The 16,465-nt window shown below is 40.0% G+C and overlaps 1 protein-coding gene across 8 annotated transcripts in view; it reads left to right on the forward strand.

The window, feature by feature from the left end:
- asic1c (acid-sensing (proton-gated) ion channel 1c) overlaps nt 1-16,465 on the forward strand; it is a 115,636-nt gene that overhangs the window by 74,506 nt on the left and 24,665 nt on the right. For 2 of the 8 annotated variants that reach the window (XM_020711161.3, XM_020711160.3), the window contains exon 1: nt 14,599-15,797. The exons of 5 other annotated variants lie outside the window; for them this stretch is intronic. In XM_020711161.3, coding sequence (XP_020566820.1) covers nt 15,171-15,797 — 627 coding nt within the window. In that variant the 5' untranslated portion in view covers nt 14,599-15,170. Of the gene's footprint in view, nt 1-14,598; nt 15,798-16,465 lie in introns of those variants that run through there. One more of the 8 variants, XM_023965532.2, reaches the window with a different exon arrangement.

The raw sequence follows: 16,465 nt of genomic DNA on the forward strand, positions 1-16,465 counted from the left end.
CTCTTCAAATTTGAATCTTTCTCTGTGAAAAAAAAACAAAGCAGCAGATTTTGATATGGCTGCAGTCGGTCCAGTGACCTTGGCTTTTTCACATCCCCACATTCAAATTTCAGATAAATGTCAGAAATTGGAGATGCACTCAGGGCCTTAGTGTAGAGGGGGACTAATTAAAGATTCATGTAGCTGCCTGAATTCCCCCTTCTCGACTCTCTCGGCTTGCTGATCTTACTGTGGGAGGCTCAGAGGGAGGATGCAACTGAGATTATACCCATCAAATACTTCAGCTCCATCACAGCAAAGTGACTCACACAAGGGCTTGAAAACATCTGACAATTAGCTCCCTGCATGAGAAAATGTCTGCAGCAAATGACTGAGGAGAAACAAAAGCTTTTCAGTTTTACATTTTGTTTTTCTGGAAGCCTTTTGAAGATGTGACAGACACGTACCAGTCCTTATGTTTTATCAGGAGAAGACAATCATACATTCACTGCAGCGAGACGTAGGTGAGCTACGTCTCGCTGCAGTTTACCGATTTTGTTAAGAACAAAGACGAGCTCAGTTTGTCAGCAGAATATGTTTATCTGTAAAAGACTTGTATCATCAAGAAACGCTGGACTAACGTGGGCTAGGTGCCCTCTGATGATGTTTTGTCCCATCAAAAAGTTCTGCAAAGTTCTGCCGGATAACAGAAGTTTTTCTCCTTCTTACATTTTAACAGCTCCGTCATCATGAACTGTTCGATCCAACAGTCTGAATTGAAACGCGTCACTCTGGAGATCAAGGCTGAGCCAACATTAGTGTTGCATTTCCACTAATGTTGTCAAGCCGGAGGTTCATATTATCCATTACTGTTATGCTAAAAGCAGTAATTGAAAACCATGCAATGTTTGATGAAATTAATTCCAATTGTTCAGTACTTTTGTCTGCACTCGCCCAGATTGTCTACATCTGTAAGGTTAGGGTTACAGACCTAGAGGGCATGTAGGCTATGTAATGTTATCATATTGTTATGTAACACTACAGGAAATATTAAACTGAATGTCGAGAAAAGACAAAAAAAATGAATCAAAGCGATGAAATGACCCCAAACTGAAACTTAAGCCAGATTTAAAAATGTGCTGCTTAAACTTTACTGTGTTCCGTCGCTATATCGCAGTTCACCTTTCTTGATCTTGCTGCTTTGCTGTTTTTTTAGTGTAATTTCGTAGTTTTTTTTCCCCTCAACAGCACATTGTGTTCTGCATCCTGATTGACCGTAGACCACTGTCAATCAATTTCCTTTGTCTACAAAATACGTTTAATTTGCCAAATGTACATAAATCTTTGCTCAGATCTTTCTTTTGGTTCTGCTGGCCTTTTTAAGAACTGCAACATTCAGTTTTTCAGCCTCAACCAGGTTTTGCATCAAATTTAGGAATAGAAAGGGGGGGCTTTCTACAAACTCTAATAAACTGTTAGACACACAAAAAAGACTTGAACAAAGTCTCTGACCTGTTTTAAGGACTGATAACATTACCACAGGAGCTTTAGCTCCAATGTTGATATTCTTTAATCTACCGTACCTCTTCATTGATGCAACCAATGTAATTCCTGTAGATTCTGAAGCGCAGAAAAGCCAACACAAAGTCGCTTTTCTCTGCATCGGAATCCACTGATTCCCATTGATTGTGTAACTGGTCATAAAGTTATGTTGGGTTGTTGTATCGGCGGTGTTCAGTGAGTCCTGCCTACCCGTAACATTTCCCTACTCACGCTCACTGTTTAGACCAAAATTACTTCATAATTTTCTGTCTAAATCTGTACTACCTCTTTAATCTTAAAAGCTGTTTTTGCTTTTTTATGATTTTAGGTTACATTTAATTGTATGCTTCATGCAACAAATGCAATGCTATTTGTCTACTTAGCTCTGGACCCTTATGCCAGCTCACTGCTTAACTTTTGAGACTCCAAGGTTGTTTTCACACCACGCCATAACTCAGCGGCAGAGTCTCTCTGTCCAGGCGGTAAACATTTAAAATCCACAGGGTCTTTCGAACGAACCCCGTGAGCACAGCGCAGAATATGAATTTATGCAGGATCTGAACTACTCAGCCAAAGTTTAATTCATATTCCGTGCCGCTTACGGCGTTTGGGAAGAAAGACCTTGTGGATTTGGAAATGTTCATCACGCGGACAGAGAGGCACTGTAGACACGGATCTGCAGCAGATCTTCTGGATTATATACTTCTTATTTTCAACACAGGTGCTACTTCTCCACACAACTCATTAAAGACAGTCAATAACAAACTATGCATATTTTTTACTCTCTCCACCTGCACATGACGCACCAGGTGGACAACATACTATTTCCGTGTAACTGTGATACTGACCCCCTCCAATCCTCTGGGAATCTTTCCTACTCTGTTGTATTTACAATCTAACATCAAAATGATGTGTTTGTTCATATAGGTAAGATTATCTACTAAAGCAGGACAACTGGATGGTTATAAATACTATTTTACTCTACAGGTAAGAAAATCTCACGAGGTAGGATTGATCGTTAGAACATCGTCGGTGTTAAAGGGTTAAAAGTAATATTCAAACTATTATTTCAAATACGGAACTCTACTGATGGTGGTTCAATTTGCACACTGCTAACTTGGTTTGGATCAATAAGAAAATAAAAACTCAATTTACCCAGTCTAAAATAAAATGGTTTCCTAAAATGTGAGCTAATAAAGTTATAACATTCAACTCTTTTTCTTACACAATTGCAACTTTCAAACACAATGCTGACTTTATACTTTAATAATCCAATTATATGTCTATCCTTTGATACCTTAAACTTAAAAAAACTGCGTTTATATTTCCTGATGTATGCTCAGAAGAATAAGTGGGCCGACACACCCAGACTTGGAGTTAGATTAAAGCTGCCAGGCTGGCTCAAAGGAATAAATGATGTCTCAGAGTGAGTGTTCAGGATACACACGGAAATAGCAACAGTATCATTTCAATCGATCAGAAGCTCAGCACTTTAACAAGCTGCACAAATGCAGACACAGTCATGCACGTTCATTCTATTACCGTTGATCCTCCGTATTGTTTCTCGACTTCCTGTCACACAATTGGATTGTGTGCAAACCAGAGTGCCTTTAAACGTTTTTGTAAAATGACTTTAGGGGTTTGTCTGCCCTTTTTGCAGATTTCATCATCTGAATGCGGCGTTTACAAAATCCCCTGCAGTTAATGTAGACGCTGAAGAGAGTAAATTAAAAAAAAATTAAAAAGCAGATATAATCTGCTGTAAATGTCTGCGATGTTCAGAAACAATGATTTTAGCTGTGGTAGAAAACGAGCAGGGCTGAAGACGCAAAAGACATCAAGTGAAAAAGCTTAAAAGGTGAGTGCTGAGACTAAATGGAAATAAATGAGAAAGGAGTGGGGAAAAGTGGAGGTTAGGATTGAGACAGGACTGCAGGAACTCAGGACCATCATTGTGATTCAGCCTCCTTTGGAGCAAAGCCAGCACCACGATGCACAAAGCGTTAGAAAGGACGAAAGGGAGATGTGAAGGAGCGTGGAATTACAGTTCCGCTTAAAGCGCGAAAGAAAGGGTGAAGGGACAATAAGCTGCATAAGACAAAACAAAATCACAGTGTAGATGACAGACTAGATAGCAAAAACCTGATTACTCAGTCAGTAAAGGCCAATGTGGAAGTCATTGTTACTGTAATTGCAGCATTGGCAGTGCGATCAATGATGGAGAGGAGGAATACAGATGGAAGGAACACGGGGTAAGATTGCATTTTGCTGACTTGCGCATATAGCAGGAAATGCTACCAGAGGCAGGCATTAAAGGTGCCAGATGACAGAACCTCTTAACTTAATTAGCTTGTTAGGTGGAGACACCAAACACAAGCACAGCTGTGTCCAAAACCAATAGAGACGGCCATTATGTTTTGTTGTAGGTTGGTTGTCTTCTGGCATTCTGGTGTCCAAACAAAAACGTCTCATTATTTCTTTCCCTACAGCTTATACAAACCTGTAGGCGCACAATAAAGTGGTGCCTTTCATCGTTTGATCAGCTGAGTAGATCTTCTTACCATCTTCATAACAAATCATTTGACTTTAAATATCTTAAAGCCCCACTCTGATCATCGTTTGATCTGTTTTAAAGAGTTCCCAGTGGTCTTTTAATTAGGACAATGCCATTTTCAGCCCAAATGTAATTTTTTAATAAAAGTTGTGGCCGGAACTGTTAGCATGGAGTACGCCTACCCCTGTTTCCCGTCATCCCTCTGTTTACATGACTCTCCTGCTTGCTGACAGCCCGTCACACCCCCTAACCTAACATACACGGGGCAACAAAAACAATAAGCAAAATTGGAGCTATCCAGCCATACAGTTTTGATCTCAATCGAGGAAAACAAAGACACACATGGATCTCTTAATCTACAAAAGGATGCATCAGAATGGAGCAGAGCAGCTTGTGGTTGCCGTATTTAGCACCTACGTCAAAGTCACAAGGTTTTTCTAACTGCTTTATCTCATCTGACTCGAATTCACAACGATTTGAATACAGAAGCACTCAAAAACACAAGTTTAAGCTTAATTGTCTTCATATACAGTATGTGTCCTCTGTCATGAGAAAAAATGCAACACGTGTATTAAAAACACGATTCTTTTTGGAGTGGATCTTTAAAAACCAAAAGGAAAATGGTATTTGTCTGAGTTTAAATACTGAAGGAAAATGCATGAAGCTCAAAAACAGGAAGTGTTTAATCTGCTCCAGTTTTAGGCATCTTCCCGTTTCTTTGCTTAACCTTTGGAAATTTGGGCACCATGGATTAAAGACCTAGAAAAGAAGAGTTTGCCAGTGAAAGTACTCCTAGAGATTTATGGAGGGGATTTATCAACATGCAACTTAAAACTTGAGTGACAGCACTGGTTTTTTTTTTGTTTGTTTGTTTCTCTTCATGCTCTTCTTTCCAGCCTGGAACAAAACAAGGCAGAACGACAGCAGTGAAGCAGCCGCATCTGGTTTTTACTGATACAAACCGCATCTGCCCTCTACCTGCTCTGCTCAGGAGGACACGATGTGCTTTAGCCGTGTCAAAGATCTGTAAATCACAGATGCTTTTCTCCTTTCGCCAAAAGTGAAAAATCTGACGTAACAACCAGTAAACGTTTTATTTTCAGACGTAGAGCAAGGAAAATGTAGCTTAATTTATGTGCACTGCGGAACTTTTGAGGTTTTATTTTATTTATAGATATCCTTAAAGAAAATTATGGCAAACTTTGATGAATATTAGATGAGCTATTTCACAGTGTATTTCTCTTCCTAGTAAGAATCCATTCTGGCTTACTTTGCACTTCTTGCTGTGCATATAAAGTAGCTGTGCTGCTTTTTAAAGTCTTTGGAGCTGCTTTCATTTAGCGACAAGCCACAAGATGTCTCCCTTTGCTAAAGGAGCCCCCTTGTGCACCAGAGGGAGAGAAAACGTCAGATATCTTGTGTTTTAAATGTTTTTCTGTTGGTTTTTATGATTTATATGTTTAATTTCAAAACTAATTTGCTTTTAATATAGATTTTTTTAATAGGTTAATAATGAAAATGTATATACTTACCTTTTGATGAGTACGTTTTTGGATTTCCTCCCCAAGGTGGACTTCAAATAAATGTAAATGTTTTTTTCCGCAAATAATACTGTGTTTTAGTACTGAAGAATCAACAGAATATAGTTTCCCACATTTCACATAAAAGTTTTTTTGCAGTTTCATTTCAATGACATTTCGATAATCATCTCTTTCCTGTTGGTGTGATTTTTCCATTCCTGTTTATTGATGTATTAATTATTCTATAAAATTAACTTTAAATGCATGATTTCTCACCTCACAGTTTTTTTTATTGTTGCCAAAAATGCTCAAATGGAAGAATACAAATCAAGCAAAATACATAAGACTTGCTATTTGGTATTTAGATAAAAACATATTTTTTAAAAGCTATTTACTAAATTCTATTCTGTAACTGGAATTGAATATCAATTTTTGTCAAGTCTCCTCAAATAGAATTAGCCTAATTTGCACTTTGATTGAAAAACTGAGATGTTTGTAGTGAAACAAAGAATAATCTGGATGTTTAGATCTAAACCTGCCAGAGGAAGGACATTTATTTTACCCAAATCGTGTAAAAGGCAGAAGATTTGAATTTACTCTTCAAAGAACCAAGTCCATGACTTTGTAAGAAGCTAAAGTACTACAAAATAAAATAACTGGAAGGGGTGGAAGAGAGTAAAAGGAGAAGAGGTGAGAAAGTGGGGAATACAAGTACTGATTTGAATAAGTTATTATTTTAAGCTGTAACAATTATACCAAATCTGCTGGAAAGACAAATATTACATCAAAGGTGAAATTCTGACACGAAGATGAGTGGAAAACATCTGTCCATCAATACACTGTGGGTTAGGAGGAGGGATGAGGCAGACGGGGAGCAGTGTGGCAGTGTGCACGTGAGGGTGGAGATACATGCATGCTGCCGAAGTGAACCGTGTGTTCATAAGCGGAACCAGATCCTATCCAGCCAGACCAGGATAGGGGAGGAGAGACCCCCAGGCCAGGAACCCCCCCGGCACCGGACCCAGGCAGCCCAGGAGGGGGGGAGGAGGGGATCGCCCACCCACCCAGCCAGGCGCAGAGAATGCCCCCCTACAGGGGCCCCCCCGACGCCCAAAGGCATAAGCGAACCCGGCGTCCGGCCCCCAGGCCACAGGACAGGAGCGCTTGGCCGTACCAGGCGGCAGCCATGGGGGCCACCGGCGCCCCGCCCCCGCGAGCCAGCCCCGGCACCCGGCCCGAGCATTCCAGAGATCGCCGAGCACCCACAGCCACCCCCCATAACCCTACCCTCTACAACCCTCCTCCCCCGCCATATTATCTAAGCCCCCCTCCCCAACCCCCTTAGTGCCCTCCCCCCTCTGTGATGGGGAGGGAGAGCCCCAGAGGATCCCAGCGAGCCAGCCCCCAGGTCCGTCCCACCCATGCACTCTCGCACACATACTCAAAATTTTCTGGTTACCCCCCACTCCCCGCCGCCATGCAGTAACCCCCTCCGACCGACCGACCCCCCAGCGCCGCACGCTTGACCTCATTTGTTAGTTTTATGTCAAAACATTTCCAATGTGTTTGATTTAAAGGCCGAGTCGCACAGACACGACGTGTTTCTTGCATTTGTCATTTGTTGATGTGCACAGATGTCCGTCAAAGGTTTTGGTTGTCGGGTCTTCACCGGTATTCGGTTTTGAGCATAAAAATTTTTTTGTCGGTTGCGATTTACGCAGTTAACACATATTTTTTGTAATTTATTTGCAATTAATACATAAATTTTACTTAATCATGTATGATTTTTCAAGATACATACGTAAATTTGAGGCTTTCCATGACCATTCCACATATGTACCACCAATGTAAAACTTTTATTTCGCACATGCGATGAACATATCACTTTCAAATTACATAATGGATGCATGACTTTTGGGCCAGATTTGGCATCTTGTTCTTTGATTTATTCTATTTATTTATTTTCATTTATTCAAACTTTTTCTGTGGTCTAACCTAGTTCATTTCTGATACATTGGTCAAAATTTCACATACAGACCACAACTTTTCTCACTTTTTCACACGACGACCAATTTTCATCCGCGTAATATGCTGATAATTTCCATAGTGGCTGTATAAGATGGCCTCAAGCTTAATTTTATCAGAGTTAGAATTTTCATAGTTGAGAAAATGGCATTTCAAAGCAAGCATGGTTGGATTTTCTTTTTTTTTTTTGTTAGCAATTCTTTATCACCAAAATATTCTTCTTTCTCTTTCGGCTTTTCCCATCAGGGGTCGCCACAGCGAATCATCCTTTTCCACCTCACTCTATCATGGACATCTTATACCCTAACATTAGCCAACTTCATGTCCTCTGTTAAGACATCCATGTATCTCCTCTTTGGCCGTCCTCTTGCCCTCCTGCCAGACAGCTCCATCTCCAACATCCTTCTATCAATATATCCACTATCCCTCCTCTGAACATGTCCAAACCATCTCAGTCTGGCTTCTCTGACTTTGTCGCTAACACAGGCAACATGAGCCGTCCCTCTGATATACTCGTTCCTTATCCTGTCTAACCTGGTCACTTCTAAGGAGAACCTCAACATCTTCATCTCCGCTACCTCCATCTCAGCCTCTTGTCTCTGTCTCACTGCTACCGTCTCTAACCCATAGAGCAGAGCTGGTCTCACCACTGTCTTGTACACCTTTCCTTTGAGTCTTGCTGACACTCTTCTGTCACACAACACTCCTGACACTTTCCTCCAACCGCTCCAACCTGCCTGCTATGGCCTCTTCACCTCTTTTCCACACTCCCCATCACACTGAACTGTTGACCCCAAGTACTTAAACTCCTGCACCTTCTTCACCTCAGCCCCCTGTAACCTAACGCTTCTACCTTGATCCCTCTCGTTCAGACACATGTATTCTGTCTTACTACGACTGACCTTCATACCTCTTCTTTCCAGAGCAAACCTCCACCTCTCTAGCTGTTCCTCCACCTGCTCTCTACTCTCACTGCAAATTACAATGTCATCCGCAAACATCATTGTCCAGGGAGATTCCTGTCTTACCTCGTCTGTCAGCCTGTCCATCAACATAGCAAACAAAAAAGGACTCAAAGCTGATCCTTGGTGTAGTCCCACCTCCACCTTGAACTCCTCTGTCTGACCTACAGCACATCTCACCACCGTCATACTTCTCTCATACATGTCCTGAACTACTCTGACATACTTCTCTGCCACTCCAGACGACCTCATACAGTACCACAGCTCCTCCCTCGGCACCCTGTCATACGCCTTCTCTAAATCTACGAACACACAATGCAGCTCCTTCTGACCTTCTCTGTACTTTTCCATCAACATTCTCAAAGCAAAAATGGCATCAGTGGTGCTCTTACGGGGCATGAAACCATACTGCTGCTCACAGATCTCCACCTTCTTCCTAAGCCTGGCTTCCACTACTTTATCACCAAAATATTAATTGAAACAATTGTCCTTCCTTGTGAAAATATCTATTTTAATATCATTTCTCTCTACAATTCATATATTTTTTTCTTTGTTTTCTCTTTGCACCTGTAAACTCTGTGATCTTCAGCCGGGATTTATGTTTTGTTTTAGCTCGTGGCCCTTAAAAGAAAAAAACCCTCTCCTTGACTCAGTCAACCCTCCTGCCATCCCTCTAATGAGGCGTCTGGGGTTGAGCTCAGCTCCAACATGAAAGAAGACGGTTGCCGTCGTTCCTGGCAACCAAGGATATTAGAGGCAGATTATAAATATGGCAAAAACTGTAAAAAAATCTGTAATTTTTTTTTTTTATTTCCCTCAAAAAAGCAATTAAATGTCCTGCAAACTTTTATTGCATCATCACCCTCTAATTACATGTTTGAGCAGTGAGGCAAAGATGAAATGTGTTTGTTTGTTACGGCTGGGAATCTATTATCAGCAGGAACTCGTTCACAGTTGGAACTAATGGTTGTTTTATAGGAAACAAATAATAACAAAAAATCTTCATATTTTGTCTCAGCTGGGAGCAGATAATTGAATTTGATTCAGAAACAGTTTGACACAAATAAAGGGTAAAAAAAGGAAATGCTCATCTAGCTGTTAAACTGCAGAGGCTGCTGTAATGCTGCAGATTTCACCACTTAAGTTTAAGTGTTTTATTATAATCTAGGAAGCATGATCAAGCTGGAGTTACACTCAAAAATCCTAATATCCTCTGACAATTAAAAAAAGGTTTTCTAAAACCAAAATCATTTTTTCTGCTTTGATCTAACAGACTTTTTATTTCATTTTTTGCATGTTTTGTATCCAAAATATCCAATACCTTTACAAACTTTAAATTCTTTATTGAATGTATTACTAGCCAATTAAAAGCAGTCCAGATTTTTAAATACAATCAAAACATGCCTGTTCTACGGAGCCCGTGTCCTGACATTAAAAAACTAAAATATATCTCGTTCCCACAGATTAATATCTTGTTCCCACAAGATAATATTACGTTCCCTCGAAATAATTAATTCGTGCGAACGCAATAATTATTCACGTCATAAGTCATTCATGAACACGGATATGGTCTCCGTCCGGCCAAAAAGCAGCTTTCAGCGGTAACTTCCGTGTCTCTGTGACCCACATTCGTTCAAGAAAGGAAAAAGAAAAACAAGAATCATCAATTTATTATTGTCTCAATAAATATTAGAAAAATATCATAAGATTTATGATACCTGGGCTTGCTGCTTTGCCACACGATTCACCTTTTGCTTGTCATGCCGGCATTCAGGCAGATGGCTGGCCGGTAGACAGACAGCCAGCTGATATTGTTGTTTAGGGTTGAATATAGGAATAATAATATTCAGGACTTGTCTTTTATTAACATACTCTTTAGCAGTCGCTTTACATTCGAAGGCTAGTAGGCTACATGCTAACTAGCCGATCATTTATCCTGTTCTTCACGTCATAGAATAGATTTACAGCAGATACCTTCACATTTCTGTCTGTGTGTGTCTCATTATATTGCATTGAAGACACGGAGGATGTTCATCGCTAATCAGTGACGTTCGTCATCCTGGCACGGTCTCCGTCCATCTTGCTGCAAAAGCCGCTTTCTGCCGCTGCTTCCGTGTCTCTGTGAGCATTCAATAGGGGTAAAAATAAAGGCTAGAATGATCGATCTATTATTGTCTCGATGAAAATCAGACAAATATCGTAAGATTAGGCTGGCTGCTTCGCCTACTGGACTGAACTCCAAGCTCCTAGCATTACAAACAAGGATGTGAGCAATATCTCGTCATGCATCACGCATACACAAGATGCATTTCAACCAATCACCGTGTCCCTGTAACTGCAGTGTAACAATAAGACCAATGATTGGCTGTTAGAAGTAAAAGCCAATTAAAATGCAGTCCAGATTTTTAAATGCATTTAAAATATGCCTGTTATCTGCTTAACTGACTGGCTTTACTTGACACTAAATATTGCATCTGTACAGCTCATTATTGTCTGCAAACCCATTTTAGATTTTTACATCAAAATTAGCCCACCACCCACCCAGCCAGGTGCAGAGGAGGCCCCCCTCCAGGGGCCCCTCCGGCACCGGGAGGCATAGGAGAGCCCAGCACAAATTTTCAGTTTTGTCAAAGAAAAAAAAACATATATAGAGATAAATATCATCCCAAGCACAGAACCAAACAATCAGTAAATCCTCTCAAACATTTCTATAGGAGTCAGTCCTAATAAAACCTATGAAAGGCAGCAGTGAATCATGTAAGTTGGGCCCAATGGAGCAGAAGATCTTGAAGTCTACTATTGAGAATGAAAGGAAAGCGAGGCACAAAAGACTCATTACAGTCTTTTGTAAAAAAGAAACCTGTTGGCTACATGGCAGAAAAACCTGTTGTGCTTTTTCCAGGAAGGAGCATTAAACAAGTCTAGCTTTGTAAACACTTTTTCAATAAATAGAACCAAAAACACAGCAACGCCCTGTTAGTATAAACCAATTATAGTAATTAATCTTTGTGCAAATTTTCACAAATTGTATTTATGTCAAATTATTTTACAGGCTTCATTTCATTCTATTTGTTTTTAATGTATAATGTGGGATAAATAGCTAAGTTCTTCTAATATTTGTACATTTAATGCCAGCTCAGTAAGCTGTAAAACCAAACATAAAATTCTATAAAAATGTGGATTTAATTGAGAACAACTAAAGTCAATTTCAGCTACATTTAATTTGAGTTCAGGCAGATTTTCCCGGGTTTTTTTTATGGTAGGGCTTTGTTCTATAATGCAGTGATCACTGAAAAATCTGTGAAACCTGTGAATGACATCAAAATGAAACCTTAAAAAATAGGTTACTCCAATTAAATGATATATATTCTCTTTGAAAATGAAGGAATACATAAGAATAAATTAAAATAAGATAACCACGGCTAGTGCAACATTCTGTCTACTGTAGTTATTATTCACAGTTGTTAAATAATAAACTAGTTACCAAATGTGTTGCCTCAGCAGCACTTGTTTGCCCTAAAGCGTTTGCTGTAGTGTTTCAGGAGAAGTCAAAGCAAGAATTACATCGAACAGCAAAGTCATGGAAAAAGTGAAAAATCTCCTGGTAGCTGATTGATCTTCAGCAGAGTTTTCAAGTTTTTTTCAGAGCTCCAAGAGCCTGACGTTGTGGAGCTCACTGATTGCAAATGTCACAGTAATTTTTAAAATGTGTGACAGAATTTCTGCGGTAGCAGGGATATCCTTGAAGTTAAAATATTTCCTCAAAAAACCCCAGCAGGTGAGGTTTTGTTAACACTGGGTTTTGTAGAAACATCAGCCCCTCCAGCTCTGTATGCCTAACAAATGGTCTGCAGGTGAGCTTCCATACAAAAATCTGAAATTATTGTGTTGAGAAAAACGCAGGACTTTTTTGTTATGCAAGACAGAGCAGCAGCAGGATGACACTCCTTCATTTGAGAGTTTAGTTCCACATCACACAGGTGGTGCTCAAACATCAGGTGACTATAAGCAAAAGATTCTGGAAAGCATTTCCATGTTGCTGAATCAGACAAAATCAATCTCCTTAACGTTACGATAAGCTAAGTTCAAATAAATAAAAAATATAAACATCTTCCGATGCTGAGTTTCCAATGCAACTCATGCATCACACTCTTAGATACAAACCAGAAGAATGTCTGTAACATCCAGCAGAGCGTAAGATTAAAGCTCCAGTCTCATTCTGAAGCATTTCACGTCTGCTTTAGAACTAAAACAAAAAACTTTTTGGGCTCATAGTGTTTGGATTTATCAAAATAAATCCAAACAGTATGAGCCCAAAAAGTTTTTCATGAGGGGTTTTTTTGGAGTTAAAAAAAGTTACTCACCACCTTGAGCTCTAATATGAAAACCACTCGCCACAAAGACAGCCCCCCCCTCACCCGAGCTGCCACTATGATGTACTCTTGATCAGTCATGAAACCACAAGTAAATGAATATAGCTGATTCTGATTCTAATTTAAAAAATAATAATAATTAAAGGCGTTCCGGTAAAAACATTTGCAAACAGGGAAACGCCATTTTTGCGAACTTGCCGTGCTAATGCCGTTCAAAATGTACACCTTTGAATTCGAAATGATGCTCGAGGAGTTAGGAGGCGAAACGAGTCCAAGCGAAATCCTTAGGAGTTTAAATTTGTGAAAGGTACTATTTAGGATGGTGGTTTCTTCCTGAGGTCAAAGGTCAACTAAACTTCGGTTCTGGTTGTCTTAATTTGGCAGCTTGTGTGTGAATATTACTGAAGATCGCTCAAACAAAACTGTATTTTCTCATATTGGGCCAAAATTAGAAAGTTGCTAAATTTCACAGTTTTTCCACAAAATGCCTGGCAAGCCATAGCTCCTGTGGCCATCCCATAATAATTTCCAACTTCCTCTGGATATCCCCAACACATGTTTTGATTTAACTAGTGAATTTTTAAGTATACATTTTTTGAGCTCCATAAATGGATCATAACTTATTCTGTAATAAAGAATAAAGCAAAAGAAGAGTTTAGAGAAATAAGATCGCAGGATGTTAATTTAAGCTCAATGAAAAAAATTTAGGATAAAAAAACTAAAAGCACAAGGATTTTGAAATAAGGTGCTCATGAAAAGATCATTTTATCCAACATTTAAACACTTTGATTAGCTGTGATATTATATTTAGGTAAATTATACACAGCGGGATAACAGGCTTGGCTGTAAAGAGACTGTGGGAGAGATGACCATGGTTAGAGCAGCCCTACTTCATGGTGTACATGAGAGAAAGGTGTGCTGGAGTCTGACTGCAGACCTGCTGTCCGACACAGATTCAAGGAAACCTGAAGGATGGAATAAAAAATGCAGGATGCTCTCTAGGAACATCAAGATATACAGACAGTGATGCACGGATGATTTATTTTTATCTCATGTTGGCAAACACCCATCATGCTTTCAGCAAATCATGCATCATTTCTAGCACTGTGATATGTGGACGTCATGTAAAATACTAAGGCGGTCATTTTTCTTTTTTTTATGGAGACGGAGTAGGACGAATAAAATCAAAAGGAAGTAAAATTCTGACAGCTAATCAATATAAAGTCGGTAAAGCGAAGCAGATTCACAAATCCTGTCAGCTTGTTCTTACCCTCTAAAATATTCAAACATTTCATTTATTATTTCGGTGTCTATCAATTTTAAGACATATCAGGTTGGTTGCCCAGAAAAAAAAACTCTTGTTAACACACACAGTGTTAACAAAATGCAGCAAACTGTCTTTTTTTTTTAAAAAAAGATGATCATAAACATGGGATTTTCTTTTTATCTTAATCAACCTATTGTATGAATATAGATGAAAGCTATTCAACATCCACTGTTATTTTTAGGCTTCGACACTTTGTGTAATTTCTTTATCACAGTTATTCCTACTTTGATCAATACCAGCACCCTCCGCCTCTCGGTTTCAACGGAGGTCTACTTCATCACCGGAGGAAAACAATTTCATCCACTGGCTCCACCTCATTCTCCATTTGACTGGGGAGAGGGAGTGTGCACAGGGGGAGAAAGAAGCTCTTTTTTCCTTTCAGCAGGCAGCAAATCAACAGCCTAAAAAGGCAATCTTCTAAATCTGTGCAAAAAAAAAAAAAAAAAGGCAGAAGAAGGCTGCTAGAAGACAGAGACCTCCGACATCTGTAGCCATCGTCAGGCGCTGGAGAGGAAGATTGAGGAGTGAAAGATCTGAGAAGCCCCCTCCGGATTTTACAAGTGATCACATCTGGGAATGACGCCGTCCTTTACATCGGCAATTATCCCACCCATTCATGTGTTGATGGGAGACTTAGGACAGGTGTTTTGGATGTTTTCATCCTTGGAGTGATTCGTCCCTTCTGGTGACAAAGGAACCATCACTTAAGTCAAATTCATTTTTTGCCTTTAATGCCAGTGAAACTGCGACTTTAAATGGACTCCAGAAGCCTTTCCTGGGATTTTTGAAATCTGGACATGGTTTGGAAGTCTGTGTGAGTAAATTGACATCTATTCTGGGCTACAAAGAAACTGCTCTTCAGTTAAACTCTTGCATTGGCTTGCAAATATGGTCAAAGCACCTTCATCTGAATCAATTGCCCCGGGGCCAAGCAAGTCAAACGATCCCCAAGAGAGCACTCCGAGCTCGCTTCAAAACACCCTGAAAGAAACCACCGTGGAGTTCATCAGGAGGACCAAAGTCCATGGCCTGAAGTTCATTTTCTCTCCGAATAAATCCAAATTTCAACAGATCATTTGGATTCTAGCCTTCCTCCTTTGTATCAGCCTTTTCTGTACTTGGTCTTGGAATCGCATCTTCTACCTGATGTCCTACCCAGTCGTTACCAAAATCTACATGGTCTGGGCTCACAACATGTCCTTTCCCGCTGTGACTCTGTGCAATAAAAATGTGTTCCGTGTTTCCGCCCTGACGAAGGATGACCTGTACCACAGCGGCTACTGGATGGACCTCATGAATCCCAACCACACTCTCATCAACAGGAGTCTGTCCATCCTTAAAGAGAGCCACAGGCCGGGTCTCCTGCGTCTGCTGGACTTCCGTAACTACGCCCCGCCCCCAGATTACAGTGTCAACACCACTGAGATGATGAGTCGGCTTGGACACCAGCTGGAGGACATGCTGCTGGAGTGCAAGTTTCGCGGGGAAACCTGCACCTTCAGAAATTTCAGCACAGTATGTAGAAATGGAAGGATGCTTTGTAGCAGGCGTGGATTTGCAGGTTGTTTACGAGGTGTATTAATAATTCATCTGACAGTCCTTCTGTGTAGCAGCCATTCATCTGACTGGTTTAAGCTGTTTATGTTTCACGTCTGGAAACATTCTTGCTTTCAGAACGCGACCGCTTTTCTTTAAACGAAAAAGACATTCTCTGATAATCACTCAGACCAAAAGACGTCGTGAATTCATGTAACTGTCAATTATGGATTTTTTTTTTCTAAATCCCTGCTTTGCAATAAAGCCTTAGTGATATCAGTACTGCAGAAGAAAAACCAGAACATACATAATTCAGGCCTCATGGATCAGTCTAAATTAAAGTTTTAGCTTTTTTAATTAAACATTCTTCAGGCATCAGGAGAATGTGCTGCACAGATTTCATCTGAACCAGCAGATGTGTTTCAGATATACATTTTTGAGTAGTTGAATTGTGAAACTGGACATTCATAAAGCATAACTTTAATTATGTATATGTTCTCCGGGGTTCTTAACCAATGGTTTGAAACAACACTAGCAATAGTTTTTTAGCTGCTTGATAAAAGCATTCGGGTTTACCGACTGGAAGGGGTTAAACATGCAGCTGCTCACCTTTTAGTGATTAAAATTACTGCAATTTAAGTCATAAA

The sequence above is a fragment of the Oryzias latipes genome, chromosome 17 (genome assembly GCF_053564925.1).
Source record: "Oryzias latipes strain Hd-rR chromosome 17, Olatipes_Hd-rR_3.1".
In the NCBI taxonomy this organism is placed as follows: Eukaryota; Metazoa; Chordata; class Actinopteri; order Beloniformes; family Adrianichthyidae; genus Oryzias; species Oryzias latipes.